The 24,454-nt window shown below is 34.7% G+C and overlaps 1 protein-coding gene and 1 pseudogene across 11 annotated transcripts in view; one reads left to right on the top strand and one right to left on the bottom strand.

The window, feature by feature from the left end:
* Positions 1–7,630, top strand: part of LOC134257707 (E3 ubiquitin-protein ligase TRIM36-like) — a 49,019-nt pseudogene extending 41,389 nt beyond the window's left edge.
* Positions 1–24,454, bottom strand: part of LOC134257704 (acetyl-CoA carboxylase-like) — a 61,416-nt gene that overhangs the window by 26,260 nt on the left and 10,702 nt on the right. For 4 of the 11 annotated variants that reach the window (XR_009989984.1, XM_062740292.1, XM_062740293.1 and 1 more), the window contains 17 exons: positions 20,130–20,150; positions 19,806–19,835; positions 18,683–18,812; positions 17,748–17,886; positions 17,291–17,400; positions 16,737–16,818; positions 16,426–16,524; positions 15,878–16,089; positions 15,321–15,530; positions 14,720–14,893; positions 3,332–3,493; positions 2,901–3,064; positions 2,268–2,604; positions 1,960–2,030; positions 1,449–1,589; positions 956–1,084; positions 338–644 (listed from right to left, as the gene is read on the bottom strand). Coding sequence is in view for 10 of the 11 variants with exons in the window: in XM_062740292.1 (XP_062596276.1) it covers positions 338–644; positions 956–1,084; positions 1,449–1,589; positions 1,960–2,030; positions 2,268–2,604; positions 2,901–3,064; positions 3,332–3,493; positions 14,720–14,893; positions 15,321–15,530; positions 15,878–16,089; positions 16,426–16,524; positions 16,737–16,818; positions 17,291–17,400; positions 17,748–17,886; positions 18,683–18,812; positions 19,806–19,835; positions 20,130–20,150 (2,518 nt within the window). In the remaining variant the exon portion in view is untranslated. The remainder of the gene's footprint in view (positions 1–337; positions 645–955; positions 1,085–1,448; positions 1,590–1,959; positions 2,031–2,267; positions 2,605–2,900; positions 3,065–3,331; positions 3,494–14,719; positions 14,894–15,320; positions 15,531–15,877; positions 16,090–16,425; positions 16,525–16,736; positions 16,819–17,290; positions 17,401–17,747; positions 17,887–18,682; positions 18,813–19,805; positions 19,836–20,129; positions 20,151–24,454) is intronic. The other 7 variants (XM_062740295.1, XM_062740299.1, XM_062740294.1 and 4 more) reach the window with 4 other exon arrangements.

Genomic DNA, 24,454 nt, shown 5'->3' with positions numbered 1-24,454 from the left:
TTCTATGTAAAACTTTGATTCCCCATTGTGGCCCGGCCCAATCCCCGGGGGTCATAATTTGAACAATTTACAATTTACACTACCCCAGGATGCTTCCACATAAGTTTCAGCTTTTCTTGCCCAGTGATTCTTGAGAAGAAGAAAAATGGTCATTTCTGACTAATTATGAGGACAAAAACAAGCAAGAAATGTAAATTCACTTAACAGTCCCAATTTGTAAATCATACCTAAATACTATCATTATAATGATATTTAAAAAAAGATATAAATTTTTAATTAGATTTTTAATTAAATTAAATTTACTGCAAGTCCTTATTTTCAAATTCCCTATTTTTACCTGCAGTTCCAGTAGAGGCAGTGACGGATCTCTCAGGCACTTCATCAGTCTCTCTATGGACGTCTGTAGTTTAGGTTTGAAGTAAGGATCAGGCAGCGTGTACCCGGCCAGAATGTTCTCTAGCTCCGAACGCGTACTCTGGAAGATCTGGTGAAGCTTCTCCCCGTGGGTGGGCGGGGCCTGGGGCTGGGGGAGTGTCCCTTTGAAGCTCTGGGCCTGCTGGACACGACTGGGGTCATCCAGGTCAAGGTGGGCCACGATGCTGCCCCCCTCCAACACGGCTCCCGGCCTCTTAACATAATGAACACTGAAACAAGGAGAAAGCTGTGTTAATTCTTAAAGTTTATGTTCTCCAAACCTACTTTTGCAAAAAATGACAAGACTTCATAGATTGATCAAATATTTTTCCACTTCAGGTATCTATTTGTTTGATTTTTTAAATTAAATGCATATTCAACTTATAGATTTTCAATCCCTTTTGTCACCTATTCATCACTTCTGAGCATTCTACCAAAATATGGCTGAAATATTGCCAACTTAGTTAGAAAACAATCAATCTGTAATAGCTTCTTCTCCAAAATTAAAACAAGATTAGTAATATTTCTAGGCATCTTTTACCATCCATTTTCTGTGACCCTGAGTTCCATGACCATCTTCATGACTTCTATTTCAGCATACACATCCCCAGCAAACACATGACCACCGTCATCTATCATGTAGTTCAACAGCTTACCAGCAGAGGGAGACCTTCATAGAAAAAGAGAAATTTTCAAATCCTCTATATACATGCAGGAATTAATATATATATAGACTATCTACTGAAGGGAAATTTGTAACTCCCTTTTTATTTGTGTCATCTGTGAATTTCACAAGAGTTATCTGTCTTTTAACAAATCTATGTCTGACAAATTTAAAATGGACTAAATATTTTAATGCTGCATTGCAGCAAAAACTGAAAAAAAAACCTGCATCTAGTTAATTTTTTAAATATTATTTTTAATATGCAATCATAATTTCAGGCTATGTGATGTTACATTCCATAAGGCACCATGTCTTTGGCAGGTTTAGATTTTCTCAGAGTTCTCCCCCTTTACACAGTATCGTACACTACCTGAGTTTGGTGGGGTCATTCTCCTTATGTAGGACACAGGTTTTGTTTCCTATAGTAATCCTGTAGCTGCTCACTTGGTCCTTCATGTAAGTAGTGAAGCTGGCTCCATCAAATGAGATCAACAAGCCCCCATCACTAAGTCTGTAATCAAAAGGAATACTGTAAATCAACTTTTATTCGTGTGCGAGAAATTTTCGTGAAAGCCTTGTCATTGGGAATATTTCTCACCACAAACTGGTCCTTAAATAAAGTCTCTGTGTCTATTAATAATTGATCCAAAAAAGGCTTTATCACAAAAAATAGTCTTCTTGAACAAGTTTACCCCCAGTATATCGTATCGCAAAATAAAGTCGTCACAAGCAAAAAATGGTTTACATTATTAAATTAACAATTTATACCATTTCTGTAACTTTCTTAATTTTTTTTTAAATACAGGTACATTATTCTTTATTTCCGATCAATGGTTGAAATATCATAATTTTTTTAACAATCAGATAGCTCTCTAAATCACCTGTGTGCCTCCACCTCCAGCATGGAGTCATTCATACAAATAAAGTAGTTGTTTGGGCCCGTCTTCACCACCTTTAAAAAAACACAACAAAAATTGTATTCATTTGTATTTAACAAAAAAAATTGTCAAAAGCATATTTTTTATACTTATTGAACAGTCACTATATACATGTAGTATAGGTTTTGATACATGTACAACCCAGGTTTACCCTACATTCATGAAATCCACATTCACGAAATCCATATTTCTCATTCACTGAAAATCAAACTTGGCAATAATGCTAAAACAAGTCCTGTCCTTGACCTTACCTTGACATTATACTTGATCCCCTCGCTGATGAACTCTACATCCACGTGGTTTTTGAGTGACGTGGCCGGCAGGATCTGTCCCCGCTCCAGCGAGGTCTGGAACATTTGGAAGCACTCCTGGATCTGGTGGTCCCCGATGTGGAGCGCTCCGGATATCACACCCAGCATGACGTCCGGCTTCTCCGCCTGGACATTCTCAGATATCAGCTTGTCCAGCCAGCCGGTCGTTATCTTGTTGTTCTGGTACTCCTCTGTTTCAAAGAGTTTGATGAGGTATTCTACCGTGGTTCGGAAGTCTCCACGGATTGAGAGCTCCTTCAGTGCCACCACTAGATTCCTGTAATTCATTTGAAATGAAGTAAAGAAATGCTTCCTTCCAAACATTTTCTATTCAATAAGTTTACTATTTAATAGCCTTGTAAATCATTAATTCTTCCTAATGAAGGATCTCTCATATATTTCAGATAAGAAAAATTTAAATCAATGGAGAAAATAAATTCATGGATAATATTTTGACTCTGATAAAAGCAAGTATCTAACTCAGAACAAATACGATCAATTTGAATTTTTTTTGTTACAAAATACATAATATCAGACAATATCCTGAATCCCCCCTCCCCCCCCCCCACTCACTCTCTGGCATCCTCCCGGTTCTCTCCCCAGGAGAAGCAGTGTCCAAACTGAGAGTCAGCATACTCATGTAGTCCACCCGTGGCAGACACACTGAAGTACCCCCACACATTCTTACTGCTGCGGAAATTCAACTCCTGGACAGTCCCAGAACTAGGCTTAAATCCCTACCAAAAAAGAATTTAAATAGGGTATATGATTATTGTACTGTATATCATGAAAGTCATTAAGTTCATGATAAGGGATTCTACAAAGATGACAATTTCAGGAATATTTATCCTGGCCATCAAACCAAAATGTATGATCATAGCATAAAGAAGGGAAACATTAAGTTTACTCCACAAAGGGAAACGACTCAATTTTCTGATGAATGGATTGCGTTTTCCTCCTCATTTTGCTGCAACAAATTTTGATGTCTTTTTAAAGAATCTTACTTCGTCAGGGTTTTCGCTGGTGATCCTGGCTGCTATGACATGGCCCCGGGGTCGGGGGTGTATGGAGGGGTTAGAGAAATCAATAGGACTGTCCCCCCAGGTATCCACCTCATACAGCTGTCTGATGTCCTTCAACCGGTACAGGGGAAGACCCATAGCAATCTGTAATAGGCAGAATATGTAAAAAATAAAAAATGTATTATGCAACTATATTTATGCATCAATTGCGAATAACATTTCCTTTTTCATCAATAAGTGTCTGGATAAAAATTGCCAAAGTTCCACTTCTAAAATTCATGTGAACTATCAAATGAAAATTCCGAAACCTTACTGCACATCTACTTGACACCACCAAATACCTCCCTATAGTAATTAGGCTACTGAGTAAAATGTAAGAGAAGTTCAGGGAAGAAAAGTGTGACAAACGGATGGATGGACAGATAGACGGACGGATGGACCGACATGAGAAACAACAATATACTGTAACTTCTTAAATAAACGAGTGTAATTAATTATCGGATAATTTCGTGAGAAGCACTACACGCAAAATAAAATTACTTGCCTTTATTTTTGTGGTGCTGGAATCAATATAAAATCTCAAGACCAATCATCCATACACGAATTATTATTCTCACGATTTGACTTTGAAGAGCCCATTCGCAATAATAAGTTCTTGCGAAAAATAAGGAATCTACAGTACCCGATTCAAATATCCAACTTTGCTGTAATACAACAGGATGTAACCCATTTATATATCCAACTGACACAAAACAATAGCTTTAATAATAGAACTTTTATTCATGGACTAGTGAGCATGAAACTACACGGTGCTGAAGTCATTTCAACCCTTTTCATTCTACTGAACAGTCATGAAATCAGACGAAAAATATTTTAAAATCCAATGTAAATTAGAGAGGTTCAGGTAGTGTTTTTTGAATACCTTTGACCTGAAAGCTGAGAAAAAAAACCTACAGATTTTTAATCTGTCATTACATATTATAAGATGATGGTTTGTTGAGAAAAAGTGTTGGATGCCTATGGATCAGTTTCATTTGGACAATACTTGTAGTTGTGCTTTAAAACAGATAAAGAGATTGGTGGTGTTATGCGGAACCTGCTTTAAAAACATTCCAATCAATATCAACATCTGCAATAAAAACGGTGTCAAAATATACATTGGCTGTCAATTACTTAAATTGTTCTGGGAAGTACACTGGAAAAGTATGAAACATAGATGAATCTTGGAAAATCTGAAGGGATTTACTGATAACGGACCCTGAAAAAATGTTCAGAAATAAGAAGTGGTGTAGTTTAAGATTCAAGGTAAAAATGTATTTGAAAATACATGTACATTTCAAAAAATTTGCAAAATTCGGAACAATTGTTATTTCTATGGGCATTGGAAGGGCATTTGAAACACGATAAATGTGATAAATGTGAAGTAATTATGGTAATTCTGTGTGAACTGAAAATTAATTCTAATAGTGTGGCAAATTTTTAGCAATAATTATTTTTCATGTGCATTGGAAATATATTTTAAATTTTTTTTAAAATTTATTTTATTCATTGTTTTTGTTTTATGCACCTCTGTCAGTTGGATAATAAAATATCCAACCGATAGGCAGTTGGATATTTGACTATCCAACTGATGGCCAGTTGGATCTATAAATATCCCACTAGTGCTGGTTGAATTGGTAAAATAAGGAATCACTGTCTAGTTAGGATTCCTTATATTTTCATTTCATTGTGAAATAAAATGGTAGATTTAAACTTTAAAAATGTAGACATAGATTTAAATTACACGAGGACTTTCATGGCAATTTCAATAGTCCTCGCCCAATGACGTTAAACACCTAGGCAGCCGCACGAGACTTACATGCACATTTTGCCTCCTTAGCGTCAGGCACAGAGACAGATTGGCACGAGATTTGCATGCATTTTAGGCCTCCTTAGCTCCTGACCTATCAACCCGCCTAATTTACATTCCTGCAGAATTATCAAGAAATAAACTCCGACAACTTTCAAAGAGTTATCGCAGAAAAAAAATTAGAAATGGAAATATATATACATAGACTTATAACAATGGGTGACGTCATTGAAGTTTTTAGTGGAGGTGTAGAGAATTTTGGCAAGCGCAGGCAAACGTTCGCTCTGTTAAACACCTCAGGTAAGGGTATTTAAATCTAAATTTATCTCTAATTTATCCAGGAAGTAAATTACAGATCTCGTTCAAGTCTCAACTGAAATCTCATTTTGACATTCCAACGTCTTGCTGTCAACAAAGTCATTTGTCGGTCAATCGTAAAAGCTGTAAGTATACATGTACAATAAAGGTCATTTAATTTAATTCAAATCAACATTTATATGAATTCTGGATAAAACCAAGAAACGATTTATTGATGTACTAGAATAGCAAATTGAATGCATAATTATGATATCACTGTTGACATGTTTACAAATAATAGCTGTTTTCCCCTAATTCTGAAAAATATAGATATAGATTAGAACATCATTATGTATAAAACATATATTCCTATTTTTTCAGATGGCGTTATCTAAAATTGGCATTCCCCGCACGGCCCAGCACTTCTTAGAGTGTGGCATTGAAGAATGTGAAAGAAACTGCGAGTTCTACTGCAACCCTTGTCATCAAAGATTGTGTAAACAATGCAGAGATGAACATCTGAAAAGTCCTGAATACAAGAACCATGAGGTGGTCCTTTACCAGCAACGTAAACGACAACTTCCTGTGGAGAAATGCAAGATCCACCCCACAAAAGATGTGGACATGCTCTGTGAAGATTGCCAGGTTTCCTTATGTTCCAAATGTGCTACAAAGGGAGACCACCCAAAACATACATTTGTTGATCTTGAAGCAGTCTACGCAGAAAAATTTGCGGTCTTCCAACAGGAAATTTCCAAAATTCACGAGTATTTTCTCCCTACATCACAAGATTTACAGAAAGAGATTAAAAAAGATTCCTCAGAAATCAAACACATCATGGACAACATCAGAAGATCCATGAAGACTGAAGGTGAGTCCCTGAAAAGTCTGGTGGACACAGTCATATCTGAGAACATGAAGCAGTTAGACCAGATAGAGCATTCACTGTTAGAAGATCTAAACACCCAAGACAAGACCATGGATGATTACATCACTTATCTTAATAACCTTGGTCAAAGAGCTCCACAGATGCCTGTCCTCTACAGAAACCCAGAAATTAATGTCTGAGAAGAAACCAAAGATCCGATCCATACCAGAGACAACAAAACCAGTCACACCAGGATTTACTGCTGGTCAATACAATAAATGTGATGTAAACAAATTACTAGGAAAAATACATGTGCCCAACACGAAAGCAGAGAAGAGAGAAATAATTCCCATTGAAAGTGTCTACAATACAGCAATGAAACCTACACATAAACAGAACAAAGAAGACAGAAAGAAATCTGACAAGAAACAAACAATGTCTCTATCTGCCTCTGTCACCAAGGTCAGGGAGTTCAAAGTACGAGGTGTTGATCGTGTATTACATGTATTACTAGATCAATCAGACCGACTCTGGATCAGTGACGAGTATGGTAATCTTGTCCAAACAGATCTACAGGGGAATGTGATACAGAAGATAAAAACCAGTGGTGGACGTGGTTACCACACAGTCACACGGGACGGGGATCTGATCTTTACAGACAAAGACAATCAAGTCATCAATAGGATAACACAGGATAATTATATCACTGAATTCATTAAAACTGAAGACTGGAGTCCACTCAGCATACACTCCTCCCACATCAACGGGGACTTACTGGTGGGGATGTGGACAGATAGAGAGGCTAAAGTCACCAGGTACAGCAAGACAGGAAAAGAAATACAGAACATACAGCGGGATAACAAAGGACAGGAACTGTATAGTTATCCACTCTACATCACCGAAAACATCAATGAAGATATCTGTACATCAGACTATGGTAAAGGAGTAGTGGTGGTGAATAAATCAGGACAACACAGGTTCTCCTACACAGGTCAGAAGTCACGGTTCCGTGCCTATGGAATCTGTACTGATGTCCTCGGTCACATCCTGGTGTGTGATATTGACAGTAATACTGTTCACCTCCTAGATCAGGACGGTCAGTTCTTGTCTCTATTACTCACACGACAACAAGGGGTATACAATCCCCGTAGTGTGTGTGTGGATGATGAGAACAATCTCTATGTGGGACAAAGAGACACCAAAACACTGACAGTGTACAAGTATCTACAGTGAAAAATAACATTGCAGTTACATACATGTATTCTTTTATAATTTAATTTTACTTGAAACATGTATTTGATTGCATGGATAAAAGATTTTATCCATTGTGTATAACATATTTTACTTGCCTACGTCACAATGAGTTACGTCAAAAAACTTATTACTCCAGTTCGCTTGACGTTACTTTTAAAATTTAATCAATGTAAAGCCTTATTCTGGGTGAAAATTGTCTCATTGTCTGCGCTGAAATTAAATTATATAAAGTAATGAAGCGTAAACTGCCCCAAGTTTTGTTATATCGTATAATATAAGTTGAAATAATCTTCATTCCTTAAATACAACCATTTTGTGTGTTTACATGTCATTGCACAGTTATAATATTTCTCATTGTTAAACAAGCAGACATTTTGAATAGTGTGTATCAGTGGTATAGTGGAAATGATATGTTTTGAGTTACAAAATAATTCATAAGTTTAAAAGACACTATAGTTTGAAAATAATCTAGTTGTTCTACATGTTAATGGTGAATTATTTAACATATAAAAAATATGTTAATTCATAAATTCAAATGATATTTTCAGCCAATTTTTATTCTGAATAATTTAACAGTTGGTAAATATATATAAGTCTAATGGGTTTTGTTCGGTTTACATGTTGATGTATATAATTTGGAAGCAATCTTTATATAGTTTATACCGGTATATCTAAACCTGTTCTCTTGATTAATTTCCAACATGCACATTGTCGTATAGTAAACTGTTGAATTTAATATGTAATATACATTGGTTCTACATTTATGAGAATAACATATTAAAATTGTCATGGCACAATATTGTACAATTTCGAAGTTGTTTGATACTGATATGATGTTGTAATAAAAACTAATTCATACATTACATGTAAACATAGACGCACATCCATGTTGTTAAGATTTATGTTGGAGGTGGGGGTCGGGAATATAGAATATAGAATATGAATATTTAGCATCAAATTTCGAAAATAAGGTTAAATATGAACTATATTCCTTTCATTCTGTTATAATCAGTATTGGATATCAAAGTTTACATATCTGATGTTGTGACCCAGCTCAGCCTCATTTCCACTTGAACTGAACAAACTTGAATTTTTGTGAGATTATGCTTGTTTTTAATAATATTGACTTGTGAAGCTCCTTTGCATTTTTTTTCAGAATCAGAATAAAAAAATTTGTGGTTGCCTTTTTGCGTTTTAGACTGTGAATAGATTGCTTACAAACTTGCTAGAGAGGTGGTGAATGACAAGAGCTAAAATCTACTCACTTGAGGATCAAAAGTTCAAGATCATTGTTAATTGTATCTTCTTACTCATGTTCTCAAAAACATTTTGAACCCCACTCCCTCTAAAATTAAAATAGCAGGGGGACTCAATATTTTATAGCCATAATATTTTGACCCCCCATCGCTCCCTGTAAAATTAAAAGGGCAGGGGACTCGAAATTTTATGGCCATAATATTTTGAACCCCCCTCCCTGTAAAACTAGAACTGTCAAAACGGGACAAAATACCCCTCGCTGGTTTTTTCAGAAGTAAGTTTTTCCATAATAAAGATATGTATCACACATGAATTATGAAATTTTTCTTCCAGTGACCTTGAAGTTCCCCAAATGACCTTGGGTCAAGGTCATGACACACCCTTAGTTCATGGGCAATCTTTGTGTGAAATGAGAACCTACCAAATTTATCTATAAGAAAGACATGGACCAGACACAAATTGTAAATTTTACTTCCAGTGACCTTGAACTTCTCCAAATGACCTTGGGTCAAGGTCATGACACACCCTTAGGTCATGGGCAATCTTTGTGTGAAATGAGAACCTACCAAGTTTATCTATAAGAAAGATATGGACCAGACACAAATTGTGAATTTTACTTCCAGTGACCTTGAACTTCTCCAAATGACATTGGATCAAGGTCATGACACACCTTTAGGTCATGGGCAATCTTTGTGTGAAATGAGAACCTACCAAGTTTATCCATAAGAAAGATATGGACCTGACACAAATTATGAAGTTTTTCATCCAGTGACCTTGAACTTCCCCAAATGACCTTGAGTCAAGGTCATGACACACCCTTAGGTCATGGGCAATCTTTGTGTGGAGGAGTAGATTCTAATGTCCCTCCGTAAGAAAGATATGGACCGGACACGTTTGCACAGACAGGCAGACAGACAGACAGACTGACAAGGTGATTCCTATTTACCCCACCTCTGTTGATTTATCCGTGAAATCCTGGCTTACGATTGGTTGAAATCTGTCACGTGAAGGCGGTGGATTACTTATACCCGGTAAGTTGTAAATCCATACCCGGTCAGTTGTAATCTATACCCAGTCAATGTATTACGTCACAAACACAAACGTGACGTCATAATAGGCACAGTATAAGTGTGATGAAGGATTTAGCAGAGAAAACCATTTATAAACTACAGATAAAACGTAAATGTTACATCGGTGGGGTAAATTCGTTACATAGTCTTTTAGTGACAGGGTATGGGATGATACCTGGTTAGTAAATTTATACCTGACTCGGCTTCGCCTCGCCAGGTATGAAATTTACTAACCAGGTATCATCCCATACCCTGTCACTAAAAGACTATGTAACTAATAATACCCCCCCCAAACTTCGTTTGCGGGGGGTATAATTAAAAGGGCAGGGGACTCAATATTTTATGGCCATAATATTTTGAAACCCCCCCCCCTCCCTCTTAAATTAAAGGGGGTATGGGGACTCAAAAATTTATGGCCATAAAATTTTGAACCCCCTCCCTCATAAATTAAAAGGGTAGGGGACTCAATATTTTATGGTCATAATATTTTGAACCCCCCTCCCTGTAAAATTAAACGGGCAGAGGGACTCAATATATTATGGCCATAATATTTTGAATATTATATAGACTCCCTCTTAAATGAAAAAAGGTAGGGGGTTCAATATTCTATAAGGGGGTTCAATATATCGCAGTGAAAAAGTGAACCCGGGTTTAAATATTATGCGATATTTTGAACCCGGGTTCAATATATCGCAGTATCAAAATATTATGCTACACCAAGGTTACCAATTTTAGATGTCTGGCTATCATAAATCTATACTGCCTTAGCCGTCGGGCTAGTAAATCTAAAACTAAAGCAAACATATGTATCCCGACTGAATTGATGTACAAATTACCTTTTTTGTAAAATCATAATCTTAATTCATTTTAACCTATATGTATTGTGTATCGCCAGTCGTCTCAATGACAATTATAGTCGATAAAAATAGAGAGAAGTACCTGACAATTAAAAAGCGAAAAAACATTATTTGCTTTATTTATTTCAACTTCAATGTTTTTTAACCTTTATGTTATACATGAATTGTTTTTGGTAGTTAATGGGCTAGTGACTGGCAACCTCAGGCTAGCAACTTTGTAACTGCCACTAGCCCGATGGGCTAGTAACTTATTTTTGTAATTGCACACCCCTGCTACTTGTTACTTTTCTTACCCACTTATCGTTCTTGATTTTGTGGTTTTATGTCTTCACAAAGGCCCACTGATTTAAACGGATCATTGGACATAATGTAAATCTACACTAATTTATCAAGCTAATTATATATATATATATTTTTTAATATAAATGCATGTCTGTGTTTAGATGAGTTATATAATTTCCTAGTTTATTCATTTCAGTTTGACAATTCATTAATAAATCACAGCAACTGAAAACTGGGCTTTTCTTCAGAAGATGACCCTGATGAATATCCTATAACGATAAATCATTATGCTTTTACCCTCCAAATATGATTACTTACTCTAAATCAAAACTTCAGAAACAAAATAAATACCATTTTCCATGTTTGATACAAAATCAAGAGGATTTCATCATCTTTTGAGGAAAAAATATTTATTTAAATGTCCTTTTTAAATCCAAGAAAATTGGGAAATGCAACAAAAAAATAGAATATTGTATCGAGATTAACATATATCAACTTACAAGAGAAATTTGATTAGGCTTATAGAAATATAAAAGGAAATTTTAACAAGAATGTAGGGAATATCCCTCATGTATACGAGGGTCGTTCAATAAATAATGCAACATGTCATCTAAAAGTAAGAAAAAGTACGTAATACATATTCTTAATAGTTTCAATCCCTAAAGGTATTCCCTGTTACCAGTTTCATGTGTCTCAAGTCTTTGAATCCATGAACAGAAATCCCCAGCATACTTATCTTTAGGGATACCCCAAAGACACTGAGAAATATCATTTCCCATGGCATATCTGACATTGTAAAATCTTCCTTTGATCGTTTTCATGTGTTTTGGGGACGAAAAAATCTCACAGTGGCTACGATTAAACTAATATGGGTCATTGAAGAGTCCTGTATACCTTCTTTTCTTCAACATTTTATTTTTTCTCTAAGAGTACGGTATATCCAACTGCGTTGTTAAGCACAGGAAAAATACTATGTTAACCGAATTTTGGACTTCCTTTGCAAAAAATCCATCAACTTTACTTTATGCGATTTGAAGATAAAACTTACTATTGCTAGTCCTTCATTTGGATTCATGTTCATGTTCTAATGGACCTCTTTAAAAACATGAAAACTAATAAAATAAAACATGTTTGCAGCAACTGCTTCTCTTTATCCTAATTAAATGAAACCCTTTTCTTTGATTCCTCATTTTTTTATCATTAATCATATTCTACGACTTTAATAAGAGCACCATTGTTTTGTCATACATTAAGCAAGTTTCTCAATTCTTCAGTTATGTTTAAAAATGTGTTTTTAAGTAAACCGTATGCACATTTAACGAATATTCTCTCTTGGACATTTGTGAGAAGATAGGGCACCAATCTGATTGAAATATTGTTACCGTATAATCCCTATTAACCGCCCCGGGCGCTTAGAAAATTGCAAAAAGGGGGCGGTTATTTTGGTGTTTACTTTATGATAATTATAATGTCATATTTTAACTTCATAAAATCGTTAGAATATAAAAATAAATATAAGAAACATCTAAGATAATGTCTAACTTTACTTAAAGTGAAGATAATCTACCCAAATTATGGTTAATTGTTCATTTTCCACTGAGAAATTGGATATTAAACAAATTTCATTTTCACTTTCTTCACTTTTTTGATACGATTCTAGTTGATTTAAATCACGTACAGGGGGCCCTTATTACCTGACAATTGAAAAAGACCTAAGGGGGCGCTTATAGGGGTAGGGGCGGTTAATAGGGATTATACGGTATATGTTGTTCCTTTGTCCGAATTCTACAAAATGCTGTGACGATTTAATGTTAAGTATTTTAACAATGACTTTCCATGTAAATATAGCATTTTCAAATTACATGTGGCACATAAAGTCGATATTTTGTGATGTTCCCACAAATTTCAATTGACCATATTGACAGTTATATTTGAACCCTTGTTTTTTTCTTCTGAATAATTGAATCCATCTGAAAAGTATACAGCCTAAAAGATTATTTTTTTCCACTTGTAAAAAATTTCATCTTAAATATGAGGTTTGCGGCGATTTATGTAAAAAGCGCAGTTTTCAAATACGCATTTATTTTCATCTTCTTGGCAGAGATCATTTTTAAACAGTTTTCAGCTCAGTGTAGTGACCATGCTTACTTTAAAAATGAATTTCTTTGCGAAGACACTATGAAAATTCATGGGATTTTCTGTGTTTAGAAGATCTTAAATAGAACTTTTCAAATATGAAAAAATAAAATCAAATGCCTCAACATTTATTATGATATACTGAGTATTGCATTATTTATTGAACGACCCTCGTACTCCAAAAATAAACATGGGACCAGTGGTATTGAAGTCCTGGCATGATAAGCGTGTACCACTCAAAATGTCAGCATGTTTGAAGTTTTGTGTTCTCTGATCTGAAAGACACATATTGCTGCAATATCGATTAGCAGTAGAATCCCTGAGCATATGACAACATGATCATATTTTTGTACAGAAAGACAATACATTATTATGAGTGCAATTAAATTAATTTTAAGCTCAAAGTGAGATTCTTACGATACAGTCAGACACATTGATACTGATCTTTGATATATGACTGTCAAGATACTAGTGAATGTACGGTGTATGCAGTACTTATTAAACTTTACTTAACTGAAAAAAATCTATTTCTTATCTATTCTTTGAATCCTTATTATTACCAGTATACATTTCATAGATGTATTTTCACTTAATGAAGCCATGGTTTATTTCTTTATTTTTTTTCTTCGTAGGCTACGAAGGGAATTGCATTTTTTAAGAATTTCACAGAAATTTTTTATTTCTAGTAACCATGGCAACACCGTTCATCGAAATCAAGAACCAATGAAAAGAATAATGTATCTTGGTGCAGTCTACTTGTGTGCCAAGTTATATAGAAATCAGACCAAAACTATAGAAGAAGTAGCATTTTGAATGTTTTTCACAGAAATTTCTATTTTTAGTACCCACAGCAACACCTTTCATCGAAATCAAAAACCGATATATAGAATTATGCATCTTAGTGTAGTTTACTTGTGTGCCAAGTTATATGGAAGTCAGACCAAAACTGTAGGAGGAGTAGCATTTTGAATGTTTTTCAGGAAATTTCTATTTTTAGTAACGACGGCAACACTGTTCATCGAAATAAAAAAAACGATAAATAAAATGATGCATCTTAGTGTAGTCTACTTGTGTGCCAAATTATTTTGAAATCGGGCCAAAACTGTAGGAGGAGAAGCATTTTGAAATTTGAATGTTTTTTATGGAAATTTCTTTTTTTAGTAACCACGGCAACTCCGTTAATTGAAATCAAAAACTGGTACACAGAATTCTTTTAGTAACCACGGCAACACCTTTGATTGAAATCAAAAACTGATACACAGAATTATGTATCTTAGTATAGTCTACCTGTGTGCCAAGTTATATTGAAATCAGACCAAAACTGTAGGAGGAGAAGCATTTTGAAAAATTGTTTACAGACAGACAGACACACACACAGGAGACAGACTGACGGACTGATGCCGGATGCATAACTATCGCATGAGCTCTTCATGTCTCTGACCAGTAGAGCTAAAAATCAGCAATTGTGACAACAATCTGTCCTACGTTTTTTTCCTGTACCTGTAACTGTGCGGCCGGTAGGTTGATGTCTGCCACCATCTCCGTACACGGATGTTCCACCTGTAGACGTGGATTAAGCTCCAGGAAGTGGAACGTCTCCGTCTCCTCGTTATATAGGTACTCCACCGTACCGGCACTGACGTACCGCACCATCTTAGCCAGGGTCACTGCAGCCTAGAGGAAAAAATAATTATACATTAATAGCTATACAATGATAATTCGTGACCAATGAATTTTTCTCTTGCTCAATGTCTCGGAGATCATTGACAGACAATTCTTATTATCCCAAACTCAATTGGATTGAGAAAATATGTAAAAGTAAATAAGGATTTGCGAAGCATGGGTGAAACATTTAAAGAATTGAATGTTGGGGACCTCAAAATCACTTCGGGATATTAATATTCGTAATATTGGCATTAAAGGTATTAAAGTTAGACTGTATTTTGAAACTACAAAATTGAAAGAAAAGTATTTTCTCTACTATGAGGGAGAATATAGTATTTTACTTGGCACACAAAGTCTTGGAATAGTTTATTTAATTAGTATTCATAGTAAGGTGATAAACATATTTTTATCACAATTACCCTCAAGTTCTAACTACCTGTTCCATCTTTTCGAACACCTCGGGTTTGGCTATAGAGGCGGGCGCCTCCTCGATGATCTTCTGATGTCTCCTCTGGATGGAACAGTCCCTCCCAAACAGGGAGATGGCGTTACCGTAGTTATCGGCCAGGATCTGCACCTCCAGGTGACGGGCGTGGGTCGCCAGCTTCATGATGAAGATGGGGGATCCCGGAACCTCAGCCTGCACCTATATTTAGAACACAGGATTCTTCTTTTAGATCCATCATAATTAGAGAACTTCATGATAAAAGCTAAGAATTGAAACTCAATATTGTAAAAATTCTGTTGAAAATAATATGAGTGTATTTCTTTATAAGCAGATTTATCACTGAGATTTCAATTTCAAATTAAAAATACCTCTCACTAAAAATATAACTTCACCATTTTTTTTGTTGTTGAATAAACTCTATAAATTTGCATCTCACTATAATTTCTATAATAAGGTTTCTCTCTTTATTCTTCACTTGCTTAAGTCTTCTTGCCATTTTTTATGCCTTTACTCTTCAAGACAAGAAATTTCTTCCTATTCCCTACCTGTCTGAAGAGATTGGGGAAATCGTCGGCATTCTCCGCCTTCCTGATGCCCTTCCCTCCCCCTCCCTCTGATGCTTTGATCATCACAGGAAACCCGATCTTATTGGCCGATTTCAGACCCTCGTCAACATCCGCGACACATCCCTTCCGGTAGAGGTCCTGGGGCACGTTCACTGGCTTATTGTCACTCTTAGAGTAGTTCAGGGTCAAGCCTGGAATGAAAATGTTCAGTGAAGTTATCTTCATGGGGTCTAATTTTTATGGCTTAGGGAAGAAAGACTGTTTTATGGAGTTTGTTTTTGTGATTGAAGAGATGAACATTGACATGCTGTGCTTCAATATTTATCATTTTATGAATGACATGAATTTGTGACATGAATCCTTTCATATCATGACAAAGAGAAATAATGATTTTACAGAATTATATTAAATATATTTCAATAAACTTACATTTTTTATACTGTCTTTAGAAAATTATTTTGTTTTCCCATTAATTATTTATTTTTAATAAAACCAAAAGTGATCACTGATAAAATTTTATAACATACCTGATCCACTCCATGGCATGGTGGGGACTTTTGCTGTCTGGGCAACAATAGAGGAAGCAATCTTGTCCCCCAGGGCCCACATAGCTCCCTCTGGTGGACCTGTCCATAAACAAGAGCAGATAACTCTACACCTTATGTGGAACAAGTTAGACAAAGATGCATGGTGCACCATACAAATATGACCTTATAGGTTAATAAAAAAAAGGTATTTTTTACAAAATATATTTTAAAATAATTTCCGCAAAATATATGATACAGTGTTTACAGACATTGATATTTAAGAGTCTTGTCTTAAAATTGATTAACTTTACCAATAAATATGATTCCGTTCTTATGGAGGAGTTCTGGTAACTTGGGATTCTCTGAAGCGTGGCCCCAGCCAGCCCAAACAGCCTGTATAACAGAAAAGAGAGTATTTAATACACATATATACCCAGCCAACTTATTATACAGAACAACAATATAAATCAACAATCTGAGTAAAGTAGTTTAATGTCTTAGAATTGTATAGAGGGAAATTTTCGCCCCTGTTTTATTTTTGCCTCTTTCTCTCTCTTCCTGAGACAGATTTAGAACAGCCTGAGGACAAAATTGTTCGCAAGTGCAGACATGCAAAAATAACATCTGGCAAATATAATCCTGTATACAGTAATTCAATGGGGGGGGTTCCAATATTTATTTTAAAGTTACAGAATTAAGCAGTATTTTCTGATTTTTAATTTTTATACTGATAAAATAAGTCAGGACTATATGGGCACTTTACATTCATGCCACACAAAGTATCAATGCATATCTGACACAAAAATTAGAATCTGGTTGATTAACAATTTGATTAACTAGGTGAGAATATTACAAGTACAAGTACCTGTACTTGAGTCCTCTTGGCTATATCCAGGATAAGTTCTACATTGGCGTAATTATTGTTGTTTGTACCGCCCTGTACTGGGACATACTGGTCTGCTAATCGAATGTATTCTGAAAGTCAAAACAGATGGAAATTTAATTTAAACATTTTCTTAATTGAAAAGATTTATCTTGAAAAATCTTTTCTGAAATTGGTCTCCTAAGACCTAGCTGCAGCCTTTTAAGTCCATAAACTTAGAGCAAACTTGTGTGAAAATTTCACATGAAAGTATCTTTTGAAATAGTTTGATAATCAAATATTTTTAGTGTGCATGTGCTTGCACTGAAATGTGTTAATCACTTTGAATATCAAATATATACAACTATTTTCAATTCCTGAAAGTTCTGTCTTTTTCCTTAAGTTCATGAAGGTGGAAGGAAATTTTGATGGCTGTAGATTGAGCATTTACAAAACAGACCTGCATTAGCTTTGAGATCCTCTGGTGTGACCATGACAACAAATCTAATGGCTCGCTCATTCCTGAACATTTCATAGGCCCATCTCCTGACTGACCGCATACACTTAACAGCAGCGATTCCATTGTTAGCTATCAGCACCTACAATATTCAGAAAAAAAATTATCATTTGTATATCTCAATATCTCAAAGTTTTTGTCAGTATGTTGAAGTAAAAATACTATGATTTAACTGACTATACACACATCCATTAAATAATTATTGATTACCGACAATTATGCAAAAGTTTTACTGTGAAATCAGTTATTTTCGTGGGGGTTTAAATTTCGGTGATTTGTGGTATGGAGAGATCAATGAATTTATTACCACCATGAAATATAAAATTTCATATACAGTGGAGCCTCATTTATCCAGACGCTTTGGTTCCTTATCAATTTGTCCGGATACGTGAAGTGTCCGTATATCTGAATTACCAGTTAAACAAGACAAATTAACGTTAACAAATTCCGTTCTGATGAAAAGTCGTCCAGATACTGAAGCATCTGGATATCTGGTGTCCGGATATCTGAAGGTCCACTGTACATTACTACTAAATTTTTTTCAAATTACACAATCTGATCCCCACAATTCAATATTTTTTCCCCAAACCTCGAAAATTTGACACCACGAAAATGTGATTTACGGTACTCTTGCATATACAAATATTAGTTTCAGTGACAAAAAACAGAGAACCACTATTTGCTCAGAGGCAAATTTACAGCTCTAAGACCTGTACCTTATAAACTGTGGAAAGCCACTATTTGCTCAAAGGCAAACAGCTCTCGATCAAGTCTCAGTCTCTATATGATGACGAATGATTATACATACTACATGTACCAATCTACAAATCATGTAGCTTTACACTTCTAGATTTTTATCAGACAGAACCAGGACTTACTTTGTTTATGACTTTATTTCCTCCAAACCTCTTGACGAATTCCTCTGGGGTGGCCACAGAAAAGTCCTTGGGGTGGTAACTCAGTCGCCGCCCCCTGCTGTCAAGGTTACTGGCCCCTGACATAGAGTGTCTACAAAACATAGATGTACATTGTTTTACATTCTTAAATTTTAAATATTGAAACCTTGGCAATTTTTTTTTTACCACTAATTACTTATTGTTAATAGATTTTAATATTATATATACTAAAATTCCAATAAAAGTTAGATAATCCCTTTACAGATAAAAAGGTAAAAAAAAAAAAAAAAGTGGCTTAGAAGACTCTGAATAAACAAAGTATATAATGTATAAAGCATGCACTCAAACCGTAATGCACTTCAACCATGCAAAATGTGACGCAAAAAATGTTTTTACTGTAACAGAGAAAAAACTTGCACAACAGAACATTATTTTTTTTTAGTGAATCTATGTTGCAAACAGGAAATAATTAATAAATTAATATTAACACACAACCATGCATTTTTTTTTTTTACAATTCCAATACCATACAGCTTTCAGTATAACTTCTATTCATAAATAATCATACGATTTTAATGGTAATAAGCATTGGTCGCTATTTAATACTGTTTTTAACAGCACATCACAAACATTGTCATAATGGCTAATTCTAAAGATGTAAAATTTTTATCTTTGGCCCCTTCCTCCAAATTACCTCTACACCTATCATAAAGCATTGACTTCCACCAAATACAGTCTCTTTCTCTTTATTTCATGAATAAATAAATTAAAAACTTTAAAACAAAGGTTTAAGCGTGGACATACAAATTATACCAATACCACCAGACACGCACGCCCCCCCCCCCCCCCCCCCCCTTCCCCTCAATGTGACAGCCTAGTTATATTAGGAAAATTTTCATTCACACAACAAAGCCAAACGTGCATAATATACCAATAATCTAAAAAGCTCATGTTAGCAGTCTATATATGCTGTAATCAATGGCTTTTTGTTTTATATTTTTATTGTCAGAAACAAGCAAACTTAGTGTATACTATTGCCAGTTTATTATAGAAAGACTTTGATATATCACACTATCTAGTTTAAGTTTTTAAAAGAATATCATACTTAGCAGGTATCAGATGGAAATCTATAAACCTGAAGATTGAAAATTTTAATTAAAAATTTTTATTACTTTGTTTTGGTTTATCAGAAAAAAAAGTACAAAATGCAGTCTAAATGACCCATGCATGCCTATACATGCAGTTTTATTATTATTTTTTTGTTTTTTTTACTTTAAGTTTTCATGATTTACTGCAAGCAAATAGACAGACTTGTAATATATGCATAAAGTATATCTGAATGGTTCAATCGTAAGTGAATTTGAAAGCAGGTGACTACATGAATGAAATCCATGATCTATATAGGTACACCAAAACTTTTTTTCCATACCTTTTGTCTTGGTATGTAAACCTGTGTGGAGATACATTTCCCATTGTGAATAATTTTTACCCAAAACAATAATCAATATTGATTTTTTTTTTCGCAATAAGCTGTTTAACTTTTATAAAATTATAGTAAATTAAATTCTGTATTTCATCATAATTTATCAATAAACAAAGTTTACTTCTTACGCATAGTTAAAATTCTACAAAATTAGAAAGTAAAAATATATTCCAATCAAAAGTTATAACTTTATGCATTTTATGGATGCATGCAAAATGAGAAAAGCACTTCAAATGATTGATAAAAAATTTCAATTTCTTCTTAAGTATAAACAGTACCTTTGACTTCATTTGCAGATTTATCTTGTTTATAGTAATGAGTTTTATCTATTTAATGGTTGCCCATATGTCCATGTATTCAAAAAGAGAATGACTTAATAGGAATCAAAATCACACATTGTTATCAAAGTGGTGACTACAACATGGTATATATAAGAACCATTCCTTCAAAAGGCCTGGCAGTTATGCGGAGTATTTCATTTACAATTAATGTATAAGCAAGATATAATTTTGCGTATCATAATTAAAACAAGAGGCCCATGGGCCACATTGCTCACCTGAGCACTGTGGCTAGGAAAAAGTAGAAATTGGTTTATTATTGAAAAGCTTAAATCCAAAAGTAGTCCCAAGACCAATCATGGCTTTGCTATTCTTGATAAGATGATTTTTAAAGAATTTTCCTATATATTTCTATGTAAAACTTTGGTCGGCCATTGTGGCCCCGCCCTACCCCCCGGGGGTCATGATTTGAACAAACTTGAATCTTCACTACCTGAGGATGCTTCCATATAAATATGATCAAATATGGCTTTTATTATTCTTGAGAAGAAGATTTTTAATGAATTTTCCTATATATTTCTATGTAAAACTTTGGTCGGCCATTGTGGCCCCGCCCTACCCCCAGGGGTCATTATTTTAACAAACTTGAATCTACTCTACATGAGAATGCTTCCATAAAAATATGATCAATTTTTGCTTTGCTATTCTTGAGAAGAAAATTTTTAAAGAATTTTCCTATATATTTCTATGTAAAACTTTGGTCGGCCACTGTGGCCCCACCCTACCCCCAGGGGTCATTATTTTCACAAACTTGAATCTACACTACCTGAGGATGCTTCCATATAAATATGATCAATTATGGCTTTGTTATTCTTGAGAAGAAGATTTTTAAAGAATTTTCCTATATATTTCTATGTAAAACTTTGGTCGGCCATTGTGGCCCTGCCCTACCCCCGGGGGTCATGATTTGAACAAAATTGAATCTACACTACCTGAGGACATTTCCCCATAAGTTTCATCTTTCCCGGCACAGTGGTTCTTGAGAAGAAGATTTTTAAAGAATTTTCCTATATATTTCTATGTAAAACTTTGGTCGGCCATTGTGGCCCCGCCCTACCCCCGGGGGTCATGATTTGAACAAAATTGAATCTACACTACCTGAGGATGTTTCCCCATAAGTTTCATCTTTCCTGGCACAGTGGTTCTTGAGAAGAAGATTTTTAAAGAATTTTCCTATATATTTCTATGTAAAACTTTGGTCGGCCATTGTGGCCCCGCCCTACCCCCCCGGGTCATGATTTGAATAAAATTGAATCTACACTTGTGTACCTGAGGATGTTTCCCCATAAGTTTCATCTTTCCTGGCACAGTGGTTCTTGAGTAGAAGATTTTTAAAGAATTTTCCTATATATTTCTATGTAGAACTTTGGTCGGCCATTGTAGCCCCGCCCTACCCCCGGGGGTCATGATTTGAACAAAATTGAATCTACACTACCTGAGGATGTTTCCCCATAAGTTTCATCTTTCCTGGCACAGTGGTTCTTGAGTAGAAGATTTTTAAAGAATTTTCCTATATATTTCTATGTAAAACTTTGGTCGGCCATTGTGGCCTTGCCCCACCCCCGGGGGTCATGATTTGAAAAAACTTGAATCTACACTACCTGAGGATGTTTCCCTATAAGTTTCATCTTTCCTGGCACAGTGGTTCTTGAGAAGAAGATTTTTAAAACATACCACCAAATTTTCATTAATTCCCCATTATCTCCCCTTGAATGAGGGCGTGGCCCTTCATTTGAACAAACTTGAATCCCCTTCACCTAAGGATGCTTTGTGGCAAGTTTGGTTGAAATTGGCCCAACAGTTCTTGAGAAGAAGTCGAAAATGTGAAAAGTTTACAACGACAACGACGCCGACGACAACGACGACAGACAACGGACACATTGTGATCAGAAAAGCTCACTTGAGCCTTTGGCTCAGGTGAGCTAAAAACTAGAAAATGAAGCCCTTACAAATAGAAAGCAATTTACAGACTGCAGGATTTTAAAAGGCAGCATTTAAATGTTAGTTAATTAAAATGTGAATCTTAACTAATACATTACTAAAATGAAAAAAAAAAATTAAAGACGTACAACACACTGGGGGAGATAACTCTTGCGATTTCAATTGAACGTTTGACGTGACGTCAAATTAACGTCAAAGATAAAGCGTCAAAATGACGAGTAAAACGATCCCGATGTATATCAATCATAAAAGAAAAATGGGATTTGGGTCTTGGCTGTGATTTTGCGTACCATACTCAATCAATAATTATTTTTTTAATTAACCCGATTAAACTCCGTAAAGACAAGACATAAAATACCATCCCTAAATGTTTATTTCATTTCATTTCATATACAATAAATTGTAATCTTGATCAAAAGGCAGCATTTTTTTTAATTCTGAAAAATTTTACATTGCCGAAATTCTTATTATGTACAATTGGCTGTATAATATTCCGATTAATGGTCTTCATTACAGTTTGTGCATTTACGATATAAATATTGTTTTTCTTCTTTAATTAAATAAAACTACAATAAACAAACAAAAAACTTTTTACAATGTAAAATCGATGTTGTTCTCAGACCCTTACTGATCAAAGAGGAACAACTCTGAAAATGTAGGAGATGTTCATTTTCCTCCCTTTTATTCACGGTTTTCCACAGAATCAGATACATTTACAGCAAGACCTGATAAATCCGAGAATTGAATACTATAGACCTCATATACACAATGTAAGTATAGAATTGAAAAGAATTATTCAATAGTACTGAAATTATCTGCATTTGTGAATAGTGCAGTATCCTATTGCAGCAAATCGTTTGACTTTCTGTCCTGTCAACAATGACGGTTCGCATTTCCTCGAATCAAAACAAAACGTAGCCTATAAGATTTTTAAAAATATCAATGTGTGATTTGATATAAAGTGAAATAGACGAAGAATTTAATGTTTGATACTTTGAAGTTGATGTGGACGAATACGGAATTTTCATTTTAACTTTAGAAGCAACGACTTTGAAATATGCGTACAATATCATGAGGGGTGTACATCTATGCAAATGTCGATGTATCCCCACGGCCACGTACTGTCTCGTTTGAAATAATGACATGAAACAGAAAGAAACTACAATTATTCCATTTATATCACAGGAGAGTTGAACATACACCAATTCTTTTATAAATAAAATTAAAGAAATATATTTAAAAATCAGCATATTCAAGTTCAACATAACTTGAATTCGTATCCAGGTTTCATGTGATATGGAATGCATATTAACGCATACATAATTATATGGACTAAACACTAAAATCATTCAGTAATTTTTTCCTTAGAAATATAAAAACAGTAGTCAATATTTATTCTGCATTCATGAATTTAAAAACTTATGCATACCTCTGGGATTCTAATGACGAAATACTAGAATATAATTTCCACTTTACACGACGTTTCCTCAAACGCTAATGGTCTGCGACGCAAAAAAGGTAGGGGTGGGGTGGTAGGGGTATTCAAAAATTGCCTAAAAATCTACATTTAAATACGCTTTACATATGAGAACTTTTAAATTTGTAAGTTAATATATTTTTGAAGCAAAAGCAATATTCCAATTTGTTTTTTTTTTTTAAATGTGTATTTGTAGATTCATAGCAAAGTGATCGACCCCCGTCTGAAAGACGCGCGGGAACGCGATTTATTGAGAAAGGGGGAGGGGGTAATTTTCCGCATTAAATCAAAACTGGTCGTACAAAAATTCTACAAAAAATTATGAAGATTATTTTTACTACCAGCTACCTAAAGAAAGTTTTTTAACAAAATTAAACGACAGGTTTTTTCACAAAAAAAATTTGAATTTGAAAAATACACAATTTTCAAGGCTTAGATAATTCATAGTTTTTCAGTTTAAGGTCTTTAAAAATTGTTTTGATGATATGTATATTAAAAAGATGACTATGTTTTTG

The sequence above is a fragment of the Saccostrea cucullata genome, unplaced genomic scaffold (genome assembly GCF_032062105.1).
Source record: "Saccostrea cucullata isolate Sc308-1 unplaced genomic scaffold, CSIRO_AGI_Scuc_v1 ctg4855, whole genome shotgun sequence".
In the NCBI taxonomy this organism is placed as follows: domain Eukaryota; kingdom Metazoa; phylum Mollusca; class Bivalvia; order Ostreida; family Ostreidae; genus Saccostrea; species Saccostrea cuccullata.
The sequence above is the reverse complement of the archived record's forward strand: the minus strand, read 5'-3'. Positions and strand labels throughout refer to the sequence as shown.